At 40.8% G+C, this 18,620-nt stretch overlaps 1 protein-coding gene across 1 annotated transcript in view; it reads right to left on the bottom strand.

Annotated features, from left to right (window-relative positions):
• Window positions 1–18,620, bottom strand: part of CA10 (carbonic anhydrase 10 (inactive)) — a 552,992-nt gene that overhangs the window by 444,760 nt on the left and 89,612 nt on the right. Inside the window, exon 3 of the mRNA XM_017858264.1 lies at window positions 12,342–12,416. Coding sequence (XP_017713753.1) covers window positions 12,342–12,416 — 75 coding nt within the window. The remainder of the gene's footprint in view (window positions 1–12,341; window positions 12,417–18,620) is intronic.

Raw genomic sequence — 18,620 nt, 5'->3', positions numbered from 1 at the left:
AAAATAGAAAATAAAATAAAATAAAATAAAAAGAAATACGTGTCTTTTTTTTTTTTTTATAAGTTGTCACAAATGAGACAAACACATGTTGATATCACGTATCCTCTGATAGGATGTAATACAAATGGAACTCTATCTCCAGGAAGCTTTTCCCCAAAACTTACAATCCCAGATTAATCAAAGCATCAAACACACAGAAATTCAGGAACTTTATACAAAATAGCTCACCACTATTTCTCAAAACTGCCAGTCATAAAAAATCAAAAGATTAAGAAACTTTCACAGCCCAGAGGAGACTAAAGAGACATGAAGGCTAAATGTAATGTGGTATCCTAAACTGGATTATGCAACAGCAAGAGGACCTTAGTGGAAAAACTTGGATATTTAAAAAAATCTGTAGTTTACATTAACAGTAACATATCCAGGTTGGTTTCTTAGTTTTGACAAATGTATATGCTAATGTAAGATATTAAATTAGGGACCTTGGATAAAGAGTATATGGAAGCTCCCTGTATAACTTTTCTGTAAATCTAAAGTCATTCCAAAATAAAAAATTTATTTTGAAAGATGACACCTGGAAAGGCTTTCTAAAATGTAATAAATGATATCCAAATGCTAAATCTTGTCTAGAGAGAAGATAGATTTGTGTTGAGTTTTCAGTGGATTAATCTGATATATAGCCTTTTATTTTATTTTGCCTCTAGTTCATTTTTTTCTAGAAGATAAGCAGAATAGTACTATTGTCTATCCAAGAAGAAGTATCATTTGTTAATCAGATTTATACATATTTGTAGTGGAAAGAGCACTGGATTCGAAATGTGCTTATTTACAAACCTGCTTCCATGTTGATCTGCACTGGAAATTTAGATGATAACTTAACTTAACTTGCTTTGTTTTCTCATCTGGAAAAAGAGGAGTATGAGTGCAAATTTTTTTAGGGCTGAATGAAGTAACATGAGTGAGGAAGCATTGACAACTACAAAATCGAATGCTCATGTGATAGGTTATTGTGCTTCCATTAGCTTTGGAGACAATGTGAGTATGAAAAAAAGAATAACAGTCTTCCCTAAATGTCCATATTCTAATCCTCCAAACCTGTGAATGTGTTACCTCATATGGCAAAATATACTTTGCAGATATGTCAAGGATTGTGCGATGGGGAGAGCATCCTAGATTATCCAGATGTGCCAAATGCAATCACAAACATTCTGAAAAGTGGGAGACAGAAGGGTCAGAGTTAGAGAGAGATGTGATAACAGAAGCATGGGCGGGAGCCATGCAAGGAAGGGACCCTGAACTAAGTAATGCAGGTGGCTTCTAGAAGGTGGAAAAGGCAAGGGATTGATTTCTCCTCAGAGCCTCCATAAGGCAGCCTACCCTACTGACACCTTGATTTTAGTGTGTCCAACTTCAAAATGGTAAGATAATAAATCTGTTGTTTCTAGCTACTAACTTTAGGGTCAATTGTTACAAGAGTGATATGGTTAGCCTTTGTGTCTCCACCCAAATCTTATCTTAAATTGTAATTCTCAGGTGTTGAGAGACGTAGAGGGAGGTGATTGGATCATGGGGGCAGTTTCCCTACATGTTGTTCTCATGATAGTGAGTTCTCATGAGATCTGATGGTTTTATAAGTGTTCGATGGTTCCTCACTTGCTGGCTTCTTCTCTCTCCTGCCTTGGGTCTTTGCTTCCCTTTCACCTTCTGCATTGATTGTGAGTTTCTTGAGGCTCCCCCAGGCATGTGGAACTGTGAGTCCATTAAACCACCTTTGTTTATAAATTACCCAGTCTTGTATCATTACAGCAGTAGTATCGTTATAGCAGTGTGAAAAAGGACCAGTACAAGGAGCTATAGGAAACTAATTCAATGACTTTAACTATCACTTAATGCAGATGTATTGAAGGATAAGCTTACTGGCTTACCAAAGGGAGACTGAATGCGGGTCTCTTGGAAGGGGTGGTCACATAGTGAATTTCTGAGGCTTTCTCTCCTCTATCTCTCCTCTCCCCTCTGAGGAGAGAAAGCCTCAGAAATTCACTATATGCTGCAAAGCAAAGCTTTCAAGAAATGGTATAGCTTTTTTTCTTTTTTTGAGATAGAGTCTTTTTTGTTGCTCAGGCTGGAGTGCAGTGGCACAATCTTGGCTCACAGCAACATTCGCCTCCCAGGTTCAAGTGATTCTTATGCCCCAGCCTCCTAAGTACCTAGGATTACAGGCACCCGCTACCATCCCTGGCTAATATGTGGCTACTTTTAACAGCTTACAGTAAGATGTGGCAGCAAAGGAATTACCTAAAGGTGGAATTTATAATTAAAAGGAAAGCAGAATATAAAACATGAAAATTTACAGTCTAGCAATGTGACAGGAAAGGAAAGAGTGTTTTCAGGAGAAAAATCCAATGGTGCTGAGGGGTAACCACTTGTTAAAGAGATTAGCATGGATAAAAGGGAGTCAGGTGTGAAGAATCAAGAAAATTGGATAAAGGTTTTTCAGAAATCTTTGTAGCCCCCTCTCATCATAGGCCTGCAGGCCTAGGAGACAAAATGGTTTCAGGGAACAGGCCCAAGTTACCCCGAAGCCACTTTGGTATGCTTTCTCAACATTCAAGTTGCTTCAGCTCCAGGTGAGACACAAATAGCCCCACATACTATTCCAGCTGCTGCTCCAGAGGGTGCAAGCCATAAACCTCAGCAGCATCCACTTGGTGCTAAGTCTGTAGGCTCCTAGAATGCAAGAGTGGTGGAAGCTGCCAAGCCTCTAGATTTCAGAGGATGTATTGGAAAGCCTGGGTGTCCAGGCAGAAGCCTTCTGCAGGGGAGGAACTCCTACAGAGAGTCTCTACTAGGGCAGTACCCAGGGGAGCTGTGGGAACAGGGGCACCACCCTTCAGACCCCAGAATTATATAGCCACTGGCAATGAGCCACACTAGCATGGAAATGTTGCAGGTATTAGATTCCAAACTGTAAGAGCAGCCATGTGGGCTGCACCCAATAAAACTGTGGGGACAGGGCTTTCCAAGGGCTTGGGAGCCCACTTCTCATATCAGTGTGCCCAGGATGCAGGACATGGAGTCAAAGAAGATTATTTTGGAGCTTTAAGATTTAATGTCTGCCCTGCTGGGTTTTAGACTTTCATGAAGACTGCTACCCCTTTCTTTTGACCAATTTTTGTCTTTGTGAATGGGAATGCTTACTTAATGCCTGTACGACCATTGTATATTGGAAGTAGATGCATTGCTTTTGATTTCACAGGCTCATAGGTGGAAGGAACTTGCCTTGAGTCTCAGATGAGATTTTGGATTTGGGACTTCTGAGTAGATGCTAGAACAAGTTAAGACTTTGGGGACTATTGGGGTAGAATGATTGTATTTTGCAATGTGAGAAGGATGTGAGGCACGGAGAGCCAAGAGTGGAATGCTACAGTTTGAATATTTGACCCTTCAAACCTCATGTTGAAATTTGATTCCCAATGTTGCAGGTGGGGTCTAATGAGAGGTGTTTGGGTCATAGAGGCAGATCCCTCATGAATGGCTTGGTACCATCTTTACAGTAATCAGTAAGTTCTTGCTCTATTGGTTCCTGTAAGAGCTTGTTGTTAAAAAGAACCTGGCAATTTCTCTGTATCTCTTGCTTCCTCTCTCACTATGTGCTCTTTGCGGATGCTGCCCCCCTTCCACTTGCACTATGAGTAGAAACAGCCTGAGGCCCTCACCAGATGCAGATGCTGGTGCCATGCTTCTTGTATGCCAACCTGTAGAATTGTGAACCAAATGAATCTCTTTATCTCAAAATTATTCATGAATTAGCCAGCCTCAGGTATTCGTTCATGGCAACACAAATGGAATAAGACAGCCCCCAAGATTCCTAGCTCCTAGTGTACACACCCTCTAGTATGAGTGGGATTTGTGAGTATAATGGGATTTCACTTCCTTGATTAGATTGTCGTTTCTGGCAAAGATGAAGGGATTTTGCAGATGTGAATAACGTTCTTAATCAGTTGACTTTGAGTTAATAAAAAGGCATGTTATACTGAGTAGGCTTGACCTTTAGAAGAGAGTCCAGGCCTTCTCAGGATGTGAAGATTCAAAGTAAATGAGTCACTTTCCTGCCAACCTTGAAGATGCAAACAACTGTGTTGTGAACTGCTTACTCAGCAGTGGCAGGCTGTAGGAGACAAGGGTCTTAGCCCTACAACTGCATGGAACTGAATTCTGCCAAGGACCTCCATGAGCTTGACTTCAGATGAGAATGCAGCCAGAATGACACCTTTTTCAGCATTATGGGACTCAGTAGAGGATCCACTTGAGCCATGTCCAGATTTCTGACCCAAGGAAACTGGGACAATAAACGTATGTAATTTTAAGCTACTGAATAAGTGCTAATTCTTATGTAGCAACCAAAAAATCAGTGCAGGTACCACTTACTCCATGAATTAAGGAATGAAGAGCATACACAGCCCCAGGCTGGCCATCCTGGATCAGCAAGTAACCCTCACCATCCAGCCAGATTTCTTTGCTGGGAGTATTGTGGAGAAAGAAGAGCTTACACTCCTTACCTCTGTTAACCATGAGACTTTTTTAAACAAAAAAAAAGAAAATGGACATTTTGATAAACAGACATCAGTGATAACCTGTAGATGGTTGGGTGTAATTACCTTCATTGTCCAATAATCTTTAGATTTTAAAACTACCCAAAAAGAAAGGGATGGGAAATAGCATATTGGGAGGGTTATTGACCTGGGTAAATCATTTGTACCCATTTTATAGAATGCAACAGATGATGCTGTCCTGAGCCAAAGTAGCCTGCTGGGTCCAATGCTGATCAGAAATGGCAGCAATGAGTTCCTCTATTAATCATTCAGAGGAATTCTGTATTACGATTTTAAGCTGCCGAATAAGTTGTGATCTAATTCCTCAGAAATCCCTGCTTCCCAGATCTCAGAGGAAGAATAAATTCCTTATAACTATTTATTGTCCTTTATTTCCAGGATCTCCATTCAAATACTTTATGTGGCCTACAAGGCCCTCTATGAGCTGGCTCCTGACCACCCCAATCTCCAACCACTTTGCACTCTGGCCACAGTGACCTTTGTTCCATTTCTCATACATGTCATGCCCATGCTTGAGGCTCATGCTTCTGCCTTAAACAGCTGGTCTAAGACCACTTTGCACTAGCAATGTCCTTCCTTAGCTAAGCTTCTCCTAGATTACACAAGGAGGCTCTCCTTGATTTCCAGACTATTTCTACTAGGCTTTTCAAAACCTTGAGTACTTTCCCTTTATAGCATGTACTGCAGATTGTACTGATGTATTTGTTATTGTTATTTTATAACTCAATTTAAGGGTTGAGGAAGAGCCCTTGACTGTCTCCAGAGTCAAGCCTTTGTCTTTTTCTTTAAGGAACAAAGATTGCTGTCTGTTCTGACCCAAGTTTGTTTGGCAAACATTGAGCCCCTGGTGCATGGAAGCCCTGAGGTATATCCTGGAGGGATGGGGGGTGGAAAGAGACAAGGTCCCTAATCCTAGAAGCTGCACCCTCCCCAGACCCCTCACTGCTCCTATCTTAGCTCATATGGCCCTCTTCTCTGACTTTGAATTCTGTAAGAGTTCAACCTCTCCTTTGATTCTTTAGGGTAAAATCCAAACTTCTAGTTCCTTTCGGGTAAAATCCAAACTCCCAGTTGGTATGGCCCTCCATAATTAGGCCCCTGCTGCTCTTAATTACCAGAGCTCTTCCTGCACTAGTGAACATTCTCTTCCAAGCTTTCAGGCCTTTGCCCATTGATATGGTTTGGCTGTGCCCCCACCCAAATCTCATCTTGAACTGTAGTTCCCATAATCCCCATATGTTGTAGGAGCGACCTGGTGGGACATAAGTGAATCATGCGGGCAGTTACTCCCATGCTGTTCTCTTGACACTGAATGAGTTTTCACCATATGTGGTGGTTCCTTTGCTCGCCTCTTCTCCTTCCTGCAGCCCTGTGAAGAAGGTGCCTTGCTTCCTCTTCCAACATGATTGTAAGTTTCATGAGGCCTCCCCAGCCATGCTGAACTGTGAGTCAATTAAACCTCTCATCTTTATAAATTAACCAGTCTCAGGCAGTTCTTTTAGCAGTATGAAAACAGACTAATACAGTAAATTGGTATCACAGAGAGTGGGGTGCTGCTATAAAGATACCCAAAAATGTGGAAGTGACTTTGGAACTGGGTAACAGGCAGAGCTTGGAATGGTTTGGAGGGCTTCGAAGAAGACAGGAAGATGTGGAAACTTCCTAGAGACTTGTTGAATGGCTTTGATCAAAATGCTGATAGCGATATGGACGATGACATACAGCAGCTAAGGTGGTGATACAGTTAGGCTCAGATCTCAGTGATGGTGATACGGTTTGCTCAGATCTCAGATGGTGATACAGTTTGACTGAGTCCCCACCCAAATCTCACCTTGAAATGTAATAATCTCCACACGTCAAGGGCAGAGCCAGTGGAGATAATTGAATCATGGGTGTGGTTTCCCCCATGCTGTTCTTGTGGTAGTGAATGAGTCTCATGAGATCTGATGGTTTCATAAATGGGAGTTCCCCTGCACAAGCTCTTTTGCCTGCTGCCATGTAAGACAAGACTTTGCTTCTCCTTCACCTTCCAGCATGATTGTGAGACCTCCCCAGCCATGAGGAACTGTGAGTTAATTAAACCTCTTTCCTGTATAAATTACCCAGTCTTGGGTATGTCCTTATTAGCAGCATGAGAACAGATTAACACAGAAGAAGATAAAAAAAACTTGTTGGAAACTGGTATAAAGGTGCCTCTTGCTATGCTTTAGCAAAGAGACTGGTGGCATTTTGCTCCACCCCAGAGACCTTTGGAACTTTGAACTTAAGAGAGATGATTAAGGGTATCTGGCAGAAGAAATTTCTAAGTAGCAAACCATTCAGGATGTGACTTGGGTACTCTTAAAAGCAATCAATTTTATGCATTCACAAAGAGATGGTTTTGAATTGGAACTTATGTTTAAAACGGAAGCAGAGTATAAAAGTTTGGAAAGTTTGTAGCCTGATGATGTGATAGAAAAGAAAAACCTATTTTCTGAGGAGAAATTCAAGCTGGCTGCAGAAATTTGCATAAGGAGCCAAATTTTAATAGCCAAGACAATGGGGAAAATGTCTCCAGGGCATGTTAAAGGTCTTTACAGCAGCCCTCCCATCACATGCCCAGAGGCCTAGGAGAAAAAAAATTTCCTAGGCTGGGCCCAAGGCCTTGCTGCTTTGTGCAGTCTCTGGACTTGGTGCCCTGCATTCCGGCTGTGGCCAAAAGGGGCCAACATATAGCTCATGCTGTTGCTTCAAAGGGTGCAAGCCCCAGGCCTTGGTGGCTTACATGTTGTGTTGGGCCTGTGGGTGCACAGAAGCCAAGAACTGAAGTTTGGGAACCTCTGCCCAGATTTTGGACGATGTAGGGAAATACCTGAATGTCTGGGCAGAAGTTTGCTGCAGTGGGGAGCCCTCATGGAGAACCTCTGCTAGGGCAGCGTGGAAGGGAAATGCAGGCTGCAAACTCCAACACAGAGTCCCCACTGGGGCACTGCCTAGTGGAGCTGTGAGAAGATGACCAAGATCCTCCTGACCCCAGAATGGTAGATCCACCAACAGCTTGCACCATGCACCTGGAAAAGCTGTGAACACTCAATGCCAGCCTGTGAAAGCAGCTGGCAGGCAGACTGTACCTGGCAAAGCCACAGGGGCAGAGCTACCCACCTCTTGCATCAGCATGACCTGGATGTGATACACAAAGTCAAAGGAGATCATTATGGACCTTTAAGATTTGACTGCCCCACTGGATTTTGGACTTGCATGAGGTCTGTATAGCCCCTTTGTTTTGGCCAATTTCTCCCATTTGGAATGGCTATATTTACCCAATGCCTGTACCATACAATGCCAATTGTATCCAGGAAGTAACTAATTTGCTTCTGATTTTACAGGCTTATAGGCAGAAGGGGCTGGCCTTGTCACAGATGAGACTTTGGACTATGGACTTTTGAGTTAATGCTGAAATGAGTTAAGACTTTGCAGGACAGTTGGGAAGGCAAGATTGGTTTTGAAATGTCAGAGACATGAGGATTGGGAGTGACCCAAAGTGGCATGGTATGGTTAGGCTTTGTGTCCCCACCCAAATCTCATTTTGAATTATAATCCCCATAATCCCCACATTTCAAAGGAGAGACCAGGTGAAGGTAATTGGATCTTGGGGTGGTTTCCCCCATGCTGTTCTTATGATAGTGAGTTCTCACAAGGTCTGATGGTTTTGTAAGGGGCTCTTCCACCTTTGTTCAACAATTTTCCGTCCTGCAACCTTGTAAAGAAGGTGTCTTGCTTCTCCTTTGCCTTCTGCCATAATTGTAAGTTTCCTGAGGCCTCCCAGTCATGCTTAACTGTGAGTCAATTAAACTTCTTTCCTTTATAAGTTACCCCGTCTCAGGCAGTTCTTTAAAGCAGTATGAAAATGAACTAATACAATCCCTCTTTGCCTATACTGTCAAATATTCCTCACATTCCCACCCTTCTCCAATTTGAGTATTCCTGAACCTTGCCAAGACCCAGTTCTAACTTCTTTTCTTCCTTTAGCCTTGTAGTGAGATGCCTGGCCCTAGAAGACTGCTTTAGGCTGTAAGTGACAGAAAGTCTGACTCGAAGTGGCTCGAGCAGTAAGAAGTTTGTTACATCACTTAACACAATAAGTGGTGAGGCAGTTCCATAGTGAATTCAACCCTTAAGTGAGCCATAGAAGATATGGATTTTTCTCAACTCTCCATTTTGCCATCTTAGTGTGTCTTTTGTACCCAAGTTTATTCAGAAGGCTTCTCCTTACATGGCATGAATAGAAATGTGTATCACATGTACATGTCTATATTAGTGTATTACTCTGGGTTCTCCTGAGAAAAAGAATCAACAGAATGAGGTGACAGTGAGAGATTTATTTACTTTAAGGAATTGACTCACATGATGGCTGGCAAGGATGATGCGTACAGGGCAAGCCAATAGGCAGGAGGCCTAGGGAAATGTTGATATTGCTGCTCCTGGCCTAAGGCTTCTGGAGGTAGATTTCCCTTTTTCTTCAGGGACCTTGGTCTTTTTCTCTTAAGGCCTTCAACTCATTGGATGAGGCCCACACATATTATACAGATAATTTGCTTTACTCAAAGTCTACTGATGCAAATGTTAATCTGGTCTTAAAAAGTACCTTCCCAACAACATCCAGTCATGTTTGGTCAAATATCTGGGTACCATACCCAGCCAAATGGACACATCAAATTAGCCATCACAATGTCTAAACCAATAAGAAGACACCAGAATCACCATTGTTGGTGTAAATCTCAGCCAAGAGTAACCCTCTGTGGCTGATAAGGGGCACCTTCCCTGAGAGTATGATGGTATAGAGGGTGAATGTGCAAGCATAGTCAGGGCTCTGCCTGCAAGACAGATTCTAGTTGTGGGTGAGGCCAGAGGAAGGCATAGGTTTGAGCAGGTAAACAACATCTGTTAAACACTTAGGCAGGCAGAATCCCAATACTGTGTTGCCTCCTTTACATTTATGAACCCTATTGGAGCCCTTGTTATCCTGAGTCATGGATTTATGGCTTATCTTCCCCTTTAGACTGTAGGCTCACCTTTGAGTAAGAATCATGTGTCAGTTACCTGTTTATTAACCGCCTAAACCTGGTGCTCAGCACAAGATAGGTATTCCATAAATGCTATTGAACTGACCAAAGTAGGGCATTTGTGTGCTGAATTAACCTTGTACTCACCATTGTTATAGAGCTCATATATTTTTATCTACCACAGCTTTGTTGAAGTCACAGATTCACAACTGTTATACCAACTGACTATTCTTTCTAGACACTTTAGTGAGGAACTTATGGGATGATAAAACTAGCTCAGTCATATCAAGTTCTCTCCTGTTTCACACATCCATAACCTGAAAAAAATCTCAGTAACAAATTGAAGAACACCCTTAACTTCACAGTCAAGTAATAAGAGGTAAGGGGTCCATTGTTTGCCACAACTACCCACTCAGATAAAGTAGGTCATCTGGAGTCAGATGTTAGAGTCCAGGTTCAGTTACTTAATTCACAAATTCTCATGACTCTTATCCTTTTCAACAGAGTTGGAGTTCCCAAAAGTTTAGAACATGGAATCATCAGATACCAATCTTCTCTACCAGAAAGACAAAAGGCTTTAGAACTGTTACATTCGGAGGATGAGGAAGTCATCTTTTAGTTATCCACTGTGTAGAAACCCTTGACCTTATAAATTCAAGCATGCCCCATGTTTCAGGCATCTTGAGAAACCCTTACACACATTATTACACTTTCCAGTTTGTAATTGTCTCCCTCTTCTCAAGCAGATACCAACAACAATGGACATACACTGACTCAACATGCACCAGACGTTACCATATGCACTTTACCTCCGTTTTGTCATTTAATCCTCAGCAAACTTCACAAAACTGATTTATTTCTTGTCTCCACTTTACAGATGAAGAACCCAGGGGGCTGAGAATGGGTAGGTAACTTGCTGACAGTTCTACCAACAAGAAACCACAGAATGCAGACTCAAGTCCCGTCCAGTCTAACTTCAGAGGCCATGATCACACTTGCACACCTCACTGCTTCCCATGTAGGAAGGTTTACACATAGTATCTCAATTAAATTTGAGAGTAAGGAAAAGTTAAGTTCCTTTATCTCAACACATAAGGGGACAATAAAAATTATTTCCTGTGGTTGTCTTAGAACTCAAAATAGGGCCCTGAACACATTAAAGAAAGAATGTGACAACAGAGAGGAAAACATAAAAAAATATGAGGCAGACACACAACATTTTGCAGTGACCACCCAGTTCTACTCATGGACATGTCAATCACTACAGAGGATGTTCTCTTCAGGGGTAGTACTAATTTAGCAAGACTTCTTATTACCTGGAGAGAACACCCTTTATTTCTCTAATTCCATACTCACAAGGTACAAGAATATAATTATAAATGTAACTTCTGAGATATCTTGAATATGACAGATTTCCTAGGAGGAAAGTATATAAACATTCTATTTCTTTAAAAGGGGTGTCCTCAGTTGTAAGAATTGAATGCCATTTGTCGATATTATTTCACATGAACATAGCTTGTGCCAATGAAATTGTTATAACATTATCATAAGAAACCTGGTCACTTCTAGATGAATTAATCAAGTTCAGTTTCTGTGTTCACTGGGCCATAGAATAGATGTGCCATAGTAAATTTATCAAGTGAATAATGTTCATTTCTGAAGCTATTTGGCAGCCATTTGGCTTTTTCCTGGGTCACCCACTCTCCCTTACCATGCCTGCTTTCCTTCTACTGCAAAGCCTCACAAGTACTAATAATTGCCCCATCATACAAATGAGAAAAATGATGCCCAGAGGGGTTTTGTGACTTGCTTAGCTCTGCACAGCTGGTGTAATAGACTCTACAGTAGGACAGGAAAAGAAGACATAGGAGCCAAGAATCAATGAGGTGACCTGGGACACTGGTCTTTCTATTTGCCACCAACTACAGAGACCTCAACTGACATCTCCAGCCCTCTGTTTTCAGTGCCTGAGTAGGGATTGCACACTGGCTCCTGTTGAGAGCTTTATTTCTTATTCTCACATCTGAGCAGTTAAAAATACTTTGAAATATGTCACCTGCCTTCCCTTCTATCCTTGCCTTTTGCTTGCTTTTTCTCTTTACTAAAGCAGCAAAAGCAAGAGGACCATGAGGGTAAGAGTAGTGGGAGGAGACACAGGGACCCTCCACCTTGCTTCTGAACTAAAGTCATAATATAATCCTTGCTTTAATCTGTCTTCAGTTTTCTGTCCTCTGCCCCCATGCTGACAGGATCCACTTTGCCTGGTATTTTTAGCTGATACTTGGCCCGATGTGCTAAGTCCTGGCCATGGATACTGCTAAAGTGACAGCATGTGTTCCAGCAAGCTCCATTGCCATGGTTAGTCTTTTCATAGTTCCTGTTTCATTAATGTTAAGAAATGGCTCTTCCTCACTTAACCAAATGTCAGCAGACAGAGCTTCGGCCCTTAATCATCTATCCCCCTGCCCCTGAGGACATCCTATAGACTGAAGGACATTGAGACTGCAGGCTCAGATGGAAAAAAAAAAGTACTCTAATTGCCCATTACTTAACAAACTTTGTCTTGATGGAGTATTCATTGCACACATAAATTAGATTGCCTCACCTTTTGCAATGTAAAATCCTGGAAATAATGCTAGCTTTCATTCTAATTCAATTTAAAAAATAAGAATTAATGTGTACTTACCTGGAACAAAGCTTCCCTGGACCACCTCCTTGTATGCCCACCAGCCTTCATGGATTTTTGGTGAATTCTGTTGAGCTAAAGGAAAAGCAAAGAAGAGAGACTAAGATGATAGTAGAGAAGCACTGTGTCCCAGCTGTCCAAGCAACAAGGGTGGATACCATAAAATAATCCTCTTCTACCCCAAAGTCATACTACAACAGAACCTTCCTTTTCCCTTCCTTTTTTCTTTTTTTCAAATAGATCATTGATGGGTAAATAAAACAAAATTTTTATTTAAAGTACTCAGATATTTTAATTGATGTTAAAGAGATAGTAATTACGTATTTAGGTCCCCTGCTACCTGTCCTCATCATCTTCCCCATACACACACACACACACACAAACACACCCTGCCGAAATTGAGGAGAGGAGGCATATCGCATCCATGTATGTCCATGGAACCCTTGTTTTGGGAGAGATTGAAGTTTGCTGAAGGAGCCAGTGTAGAAGGCTGAAAGGTATACCCAGCCAGCTTTCCTTAGGTCCCAGGAAAATGAAAACAAGAATATAAATAACTGTGGTGAAGGTTTTTGACATCACAGGGCTCAAGGGCAGAGGGCTCAAGATATTGGAAAATATTGTGGAGATCTGTAAGGTCATGCTGACATGACCTCAGGGAAACCCTTGAATTCATGACAGTTGACAAGTGAATTGGGGCAATGCCATTACACATGCATGCAAACCCCAAAGTATACATGCTACATAAATTTGCTTATCCCTTTATTAAACTACATTCATACTTCAATTCCTAGCCACATTGGAAGAAAATAAGTGAATCAATCATATTTGTAATTTGGCTACTATAGAGTTAATGTTAAACCTTCACTTTTTTCTTTCCTTCCTCTTCAAAGTTCTAGGGAAAAGACTCATCATTCTGAATTAGAAAGAATGGGTCTAAGACAATGGGTTTGAATGCAAGGCTTTGTATAGAGAGAAGATTTACTAGATGTCTCTAGCTTCCAGATAAGCTTGTATTGTTTAGCTTCAAGTCTCTTCTCACAGTATAGCGAAGATACTTTTTCTTCCTAGGATATTAAGAGCCCTGAGGCTTGTATCTTTGCGGTTGAAGGAGATTTTCTGACATAGGATGAGTGAAACTGAAGCCCACTCCTTCTGGAACTGACAGTGGGCTTAGGGGACTTTAAAAACAAATAGAAGAGAGACAAAGAGCTTATTTAAGATTCTGGAAAAAAATAATGCCTTTAAATTTGCCCAGCACAAATCTCGGGCATGGACACACCAAAGTACACTGGATTTCCTGGTATTCTTATTGCCTCTGTGGTGTGGATAGAGTTCAGACATTTCCATAACCCTTGAGGAAGATCCCGAGGTCAACTGAGTTGGAAGCCAGTGCATCTGCTCTGGGACAGCAGGCAAAGGAGGAAGTGACCTCAAAGCAGAAGCCGGAAATGTTCTGTCCAACCAGGGAGTCAGGCAGAAGATTCAATTGAGACTCTGGGAATTTGTAGCACCAGGGAAAGACAAGGAGATTTGAAGTCAGCCAGGAGGTCTTTAGACCTGACCAAGTCAAGAAGCCAAATCAAGGTTTGGTTATGGCTGCAAAATTCCCCAAGTGGGTAGACAAAGAACATTTCTCTAGAGTTCAGAAAGGGCTCTGATTCTTCCTCTGGGTCTTGGTATTGCCTGACTCACGCTCCTTCTCCCCCAGTTCATTAGACAGTCATCATAGGAGCCAGGGGAGAATCCCAAAGGCTTGGAAACCTGTGAGATCAGATATCTAATGGCCCTCTAATGAAACAACCACTTTGTAATGCTCGCCTTGAGTATAATTAAATAAAATTCACAGACAGTACAACCTACTAAAAAAGAACAACAAAACCAAACCCCAACCCTGATAATTCACTAAACTTCAGCCTAGCTCTGCTAGACATGTAAAATGTCTCAAGCCTGGGAAAAATGCACATTTCTAAGATCTTGAAAGTTTGAACTGTAAACATCACGTAACAGCTTTGCATCAGAGATAAGCCAGGACTGGTTTTCCTTACCACAGGCAAAAACTTCAGAGTTCTATAAAAACTCACACCAAGTTTTATCCAATCAGGATTGCTGACTGTCATCAAACAATTTAAACCATAAATCCAGCCTTCTCTCTTTATTCTACGAGACAGTCGTTGGGGAAGCTGCATTCTCTTGCATGTGTTTCATTACCCCAAATAAATATCCACTTAGGACTCGATTTTGTTTTACGTTAAGCTTTTATCTAATTGTTTTACAAAGTTTTACAGTATTTACACATCACTTTAAAAATGTAATGTAGTGCTTTAACTATAATATAAATAAAAATACAAGAAATTTGTAATAATATATATTTCAACGTGAAAATGCTTGAGTATGGTACACTAGAACAGAGATTGGAAAACTAGTGCCTGCTAGCCAAATATGGCCCACTGCCTGATTTCTGTACTGCCCAAGAGCTAAAATGAATTTACATTTTAAATGGTTGGAAAAAAATGAGTTGAAAAAAATATTTTGACATGTTAAAATTACATTACATTCAAATTTCAGTGTCCATAATGTTTTATTGCCAAATAGCCACACATATTTATTTACATATTCTCTAGAGTTGCTTTCTCACTACAATGGCAGAGTGGAATAGTTATGACAGAGACCATTTGGCCCACAAAGCCTAAAATGTTTCCTCCATGGCTCTTTACTAAAAAAATTTGTTGAGTGCTAATTTACATACATAATTTCAAAAAGAAAAACAATCAATATAATCAATAGAGTGCTTTAACTATAATACAAGGGGGAATACAAGGAACATAATGTAAAACAAAATATTATATATTTCAATATGTAAATACTCAAGCATGGTGCACTAGAAGAGAAAATGAAGAAGTTGGATGCTTGATTGACACAGACACAAATAACAACTTTGTATTCTATTAGAGATTCCAGAATCCACAAGTGGCATTGCTCTCAATGGTACGTGATTTTCCAAAATAGTGAACTCTTGGCAAAGATGAGAACACAATTAAGTACCACCTTCTCTTGATTTAAATCTTTGCATTGCTAAAGAACCAGGTATAACAAAACTTTGTAAGACATGCTTTGTGTGCATATGCAAAATGGAGTTTCACTGGAGGGTCAAATAAATAAAACCGTTTTTCCACTCACTTGAATGTCTGTTGGGACATGGGATAATTTATCATTGTTTCTATCTATCTAATATGTTGCAGAGCATAGCATCTCTGTCCCCCTTTAGTTGGTGCTAATTGCCACTCTTTCATTATAACAATCTCAAGTGCCCTCACCTATTTCCAAAATATTCCCTCAGAAACAGTGACATCCCTATTGACAGTCACTGACGTAAAGGTGCTATTTATAGTACTTATGTGTGCTAAAAGAAGATAAAATGAAACACGTTAAACACTAATCAGAGGATAGCGCTTTGTCTAAGTAGACAAAAGATACATCTTTCCCCATATATCTGCATTGCAGTGTCTTACCGAATACACTTGCCACCGCATTGTATGTTCAAATATTTTTTCTACTCTTTCCTGCCATTTGACCATATCATTAAGAAACTGTCATTTCTACAAGAGATAAAGCAGTAAGGAAAAAAAAGAGAAAGCATAGATGCGTGTTGTCAAGGTGGCAAAAAAGGGAAAGCTAACTCTAATAAAACCTGAGTACGATGACTAGGTTCTCAGATATTTAGATGCATTCCTAGTCCCTCTTTTTATCTCTCTTACATGTGCACATCTTCTATACTCCCCTATAAGAACAACCTATCAGTCAAAGTGAAATATCAATTTAAGAAACATCTATCTAGAAGGAAGAAGAAAGAAGCCCCTGTGTAACTAAGAGTATTGGAACTGACAAGATTATCACCCAAAGCTTCCGTTCCATCCAGAAAGTTGCAAAACACTTTGTTCTTTCTTCATCTCCAGTCATTGCTTCTTCAGCTAACCCATCCATTCAGAGGTAGAACTATGTAAGATTTTAGCAGGTAATAAGACAATCAGACCATCTGAATAACACCTATTGTAATAATAGAACTGCAGAGCTCCTGTTAGCTGTCTTTGATGTGCCTCGTGAAGAACCAAATTCACCCTCCAAAAATCAGTCAGCCAGAAGAGCCTATTTGATGTCTGTCAATTACAAAATATAATGGCTGCAGACTAGAGTTGAAGAAAATAAAGGTGTTTTATGTAATGTTTTCAAATGCCCTTGGATGCTCAGTCTAGCCTCATACTGTTTGGCAATTTAGAAAGACAGGATGGCACATTTAAAAAGGTACCTCATTTAAAGTTCTGCCACAGTACTACAAGGAGTTTATTATAGATGGAGCTCCTAGAGAAATACAGGATTCCTATTTTAACGCCTCCCACCAGATCCTTGGTAGTCATCTTGTTGCTGTTTACATGTGATTTGAAGTGAGTGAAGAGCTGATTGAGAATTCCTCAGAGCAAACAGGTGAAAGAGAGCCGCCTGAGCTTTTACAGCATTCTCTGCTCCTCTTTGCCTAGGTATGGATCAGAATTTTAATGTGCAACCAGCCCCTGGGAAAATCCAGGTGTCTAATTTAAAAAATTGTGTTGAAAATAAAATTGTCATCACTGCCAGAGGAAAGATATACATAGCAAGGAAAATCTATTTCAATTTTATTCTTGGTTTATTTTTCACTGTGGCAGTTTGAGAACTGATGAGTTTCAAAAGGAAACTCTGAATCTCAGGATTTTGAGAGACAACGTTCATTGCTCCAATGGCTTCTTATACAAATGAGCGGAATTATCTTACATAATTCTACTTCAGAATGAATGGGATAGCTGAAGAAGCCATCCTTGGGGATGAAGAAACAGCAAAGTGTTTTGCAAGTTTCTGGATGGAACAGAGGCTTCTGGTGATCCCTTCTTGCACAGAGAAGGGATCTCACTTATAAGAGGCTGGGATCTCAAAACAGAGGTCAGCAAATTTTTTCTCTAAAGGGCAACATAATACATATTTTATGCTTTGAAGCCAATACTATTTCTGTGCCAACTACTCAATTTGCCATTGTAGCACAAAAGCAGCCGTATACAATATGCAGGGGTGTAGCTGGGTGCCAGTACAATTTTATTTACAAAAACAGAGAGCTGGATTTGATCTGTAGGCCACAGTTTGCTCAGTCCTGTCTTGGATCTAAAAGATTTTTGTTATCCAGTTCTCTCTTACTTAAATGTTGAGAAGTGAGCTACTTTACAAAAAAGTCAGAATGTTGAAATATATGAGTTTCTAAGTACATGTGCCTGGTATCTAATCAATATGTACTGTAGAAGCTATGTGTCATACTAAATCTTTTCCAGATCTGAAACTGGTCACCAGCATCTACATAAAATTGAGTATTTGCCTCTCTCCACCTGATTTCCATTGGACTAAACCACCAAAGTTGGTGGAGCCTTATATAACAAGACCCACAACCCATGTTGGTTTTTTTTTTTTTTTTTTTTTGAGACGGAGTCTTGCTCTGTCACCCAGGCTGGAGTGCAGTGGTGCGATCTCGGCTCACTGCAAGCTCTGCCTCCTGGTTCACGCCATTCTCCTGCCTCAGCCTCCCAAGTAGCTGGGACCACAGATGCTTGCCACCATGCCCAGCTAATTTTTTGTGTTTTTAGTAGAGACGGAGTTTCACCATGTTAGCCAGGATGGTCTTGATCTCCTGACCTCGTGATCCTCCTACCTCGGCCTCCCAAAGTGCTGGGATTACAGGCATGAGCCACCGTGCCTGACCCCATGTTGGATTTTTGAAACGAGTCAATAAAGACCTGAACAATATCTTAATCCCCTTTTATTCTTCCCACAAGTCCATAAACTCTCTCAAGCAAGTATGGGCCTGCCAACCAACTGAAAAAAATTATGTTCCTATTCCCACTGACCACAAATACAGGCATCACACCAACAAGTCTTTGGATCCAGACTAAAACTTCCCAAAGATGATGCGATCTGGACTGTAAGTAAATCCCTAGCATTAACAGAGCTTACTGCTCCAAGTCAACTAATTTAACTAACTTAGGTTCAGAGAAAACACAACTGCAAAATACCTCCATTTGGAAATTACAGTGGTCTCTTGATCTGGTGGGAAACAAGACTTAAAAGCAACATCTGAGACAGCACAGTTGAGGTGGGGAAGGAAATGGTGCAACAGGGAACAGAGGAGCCCTCACAAAGGGATCCAGTCAGGGAAGGGACATTGCTTAATAAAACTTCACCAGCAGTCAAAACGTACCAAACCATAAG

Source organism: Rhinopithecus bieti, unplaced genomic scaffold (assembly GCF_001698545.2).
Source record: "Rhinopithecus bieti isolate Rb0 unplaced genomic scaffold, ASM169854v2 scaffold_44748, whole genome shotgun sequence".
Taxonomy (NCBI): Eukaryota; Metazoa; Chordata; class Mammalia; order Primates; family Cercopithecidae; genus Rhinopithecus; species Rhinopithecus bieti.
The sequence above is the reverse complement of the archived record's forward strand: the minus strand, read 5'-3'. Positions and strand labels throughout refer to the sequence as shown.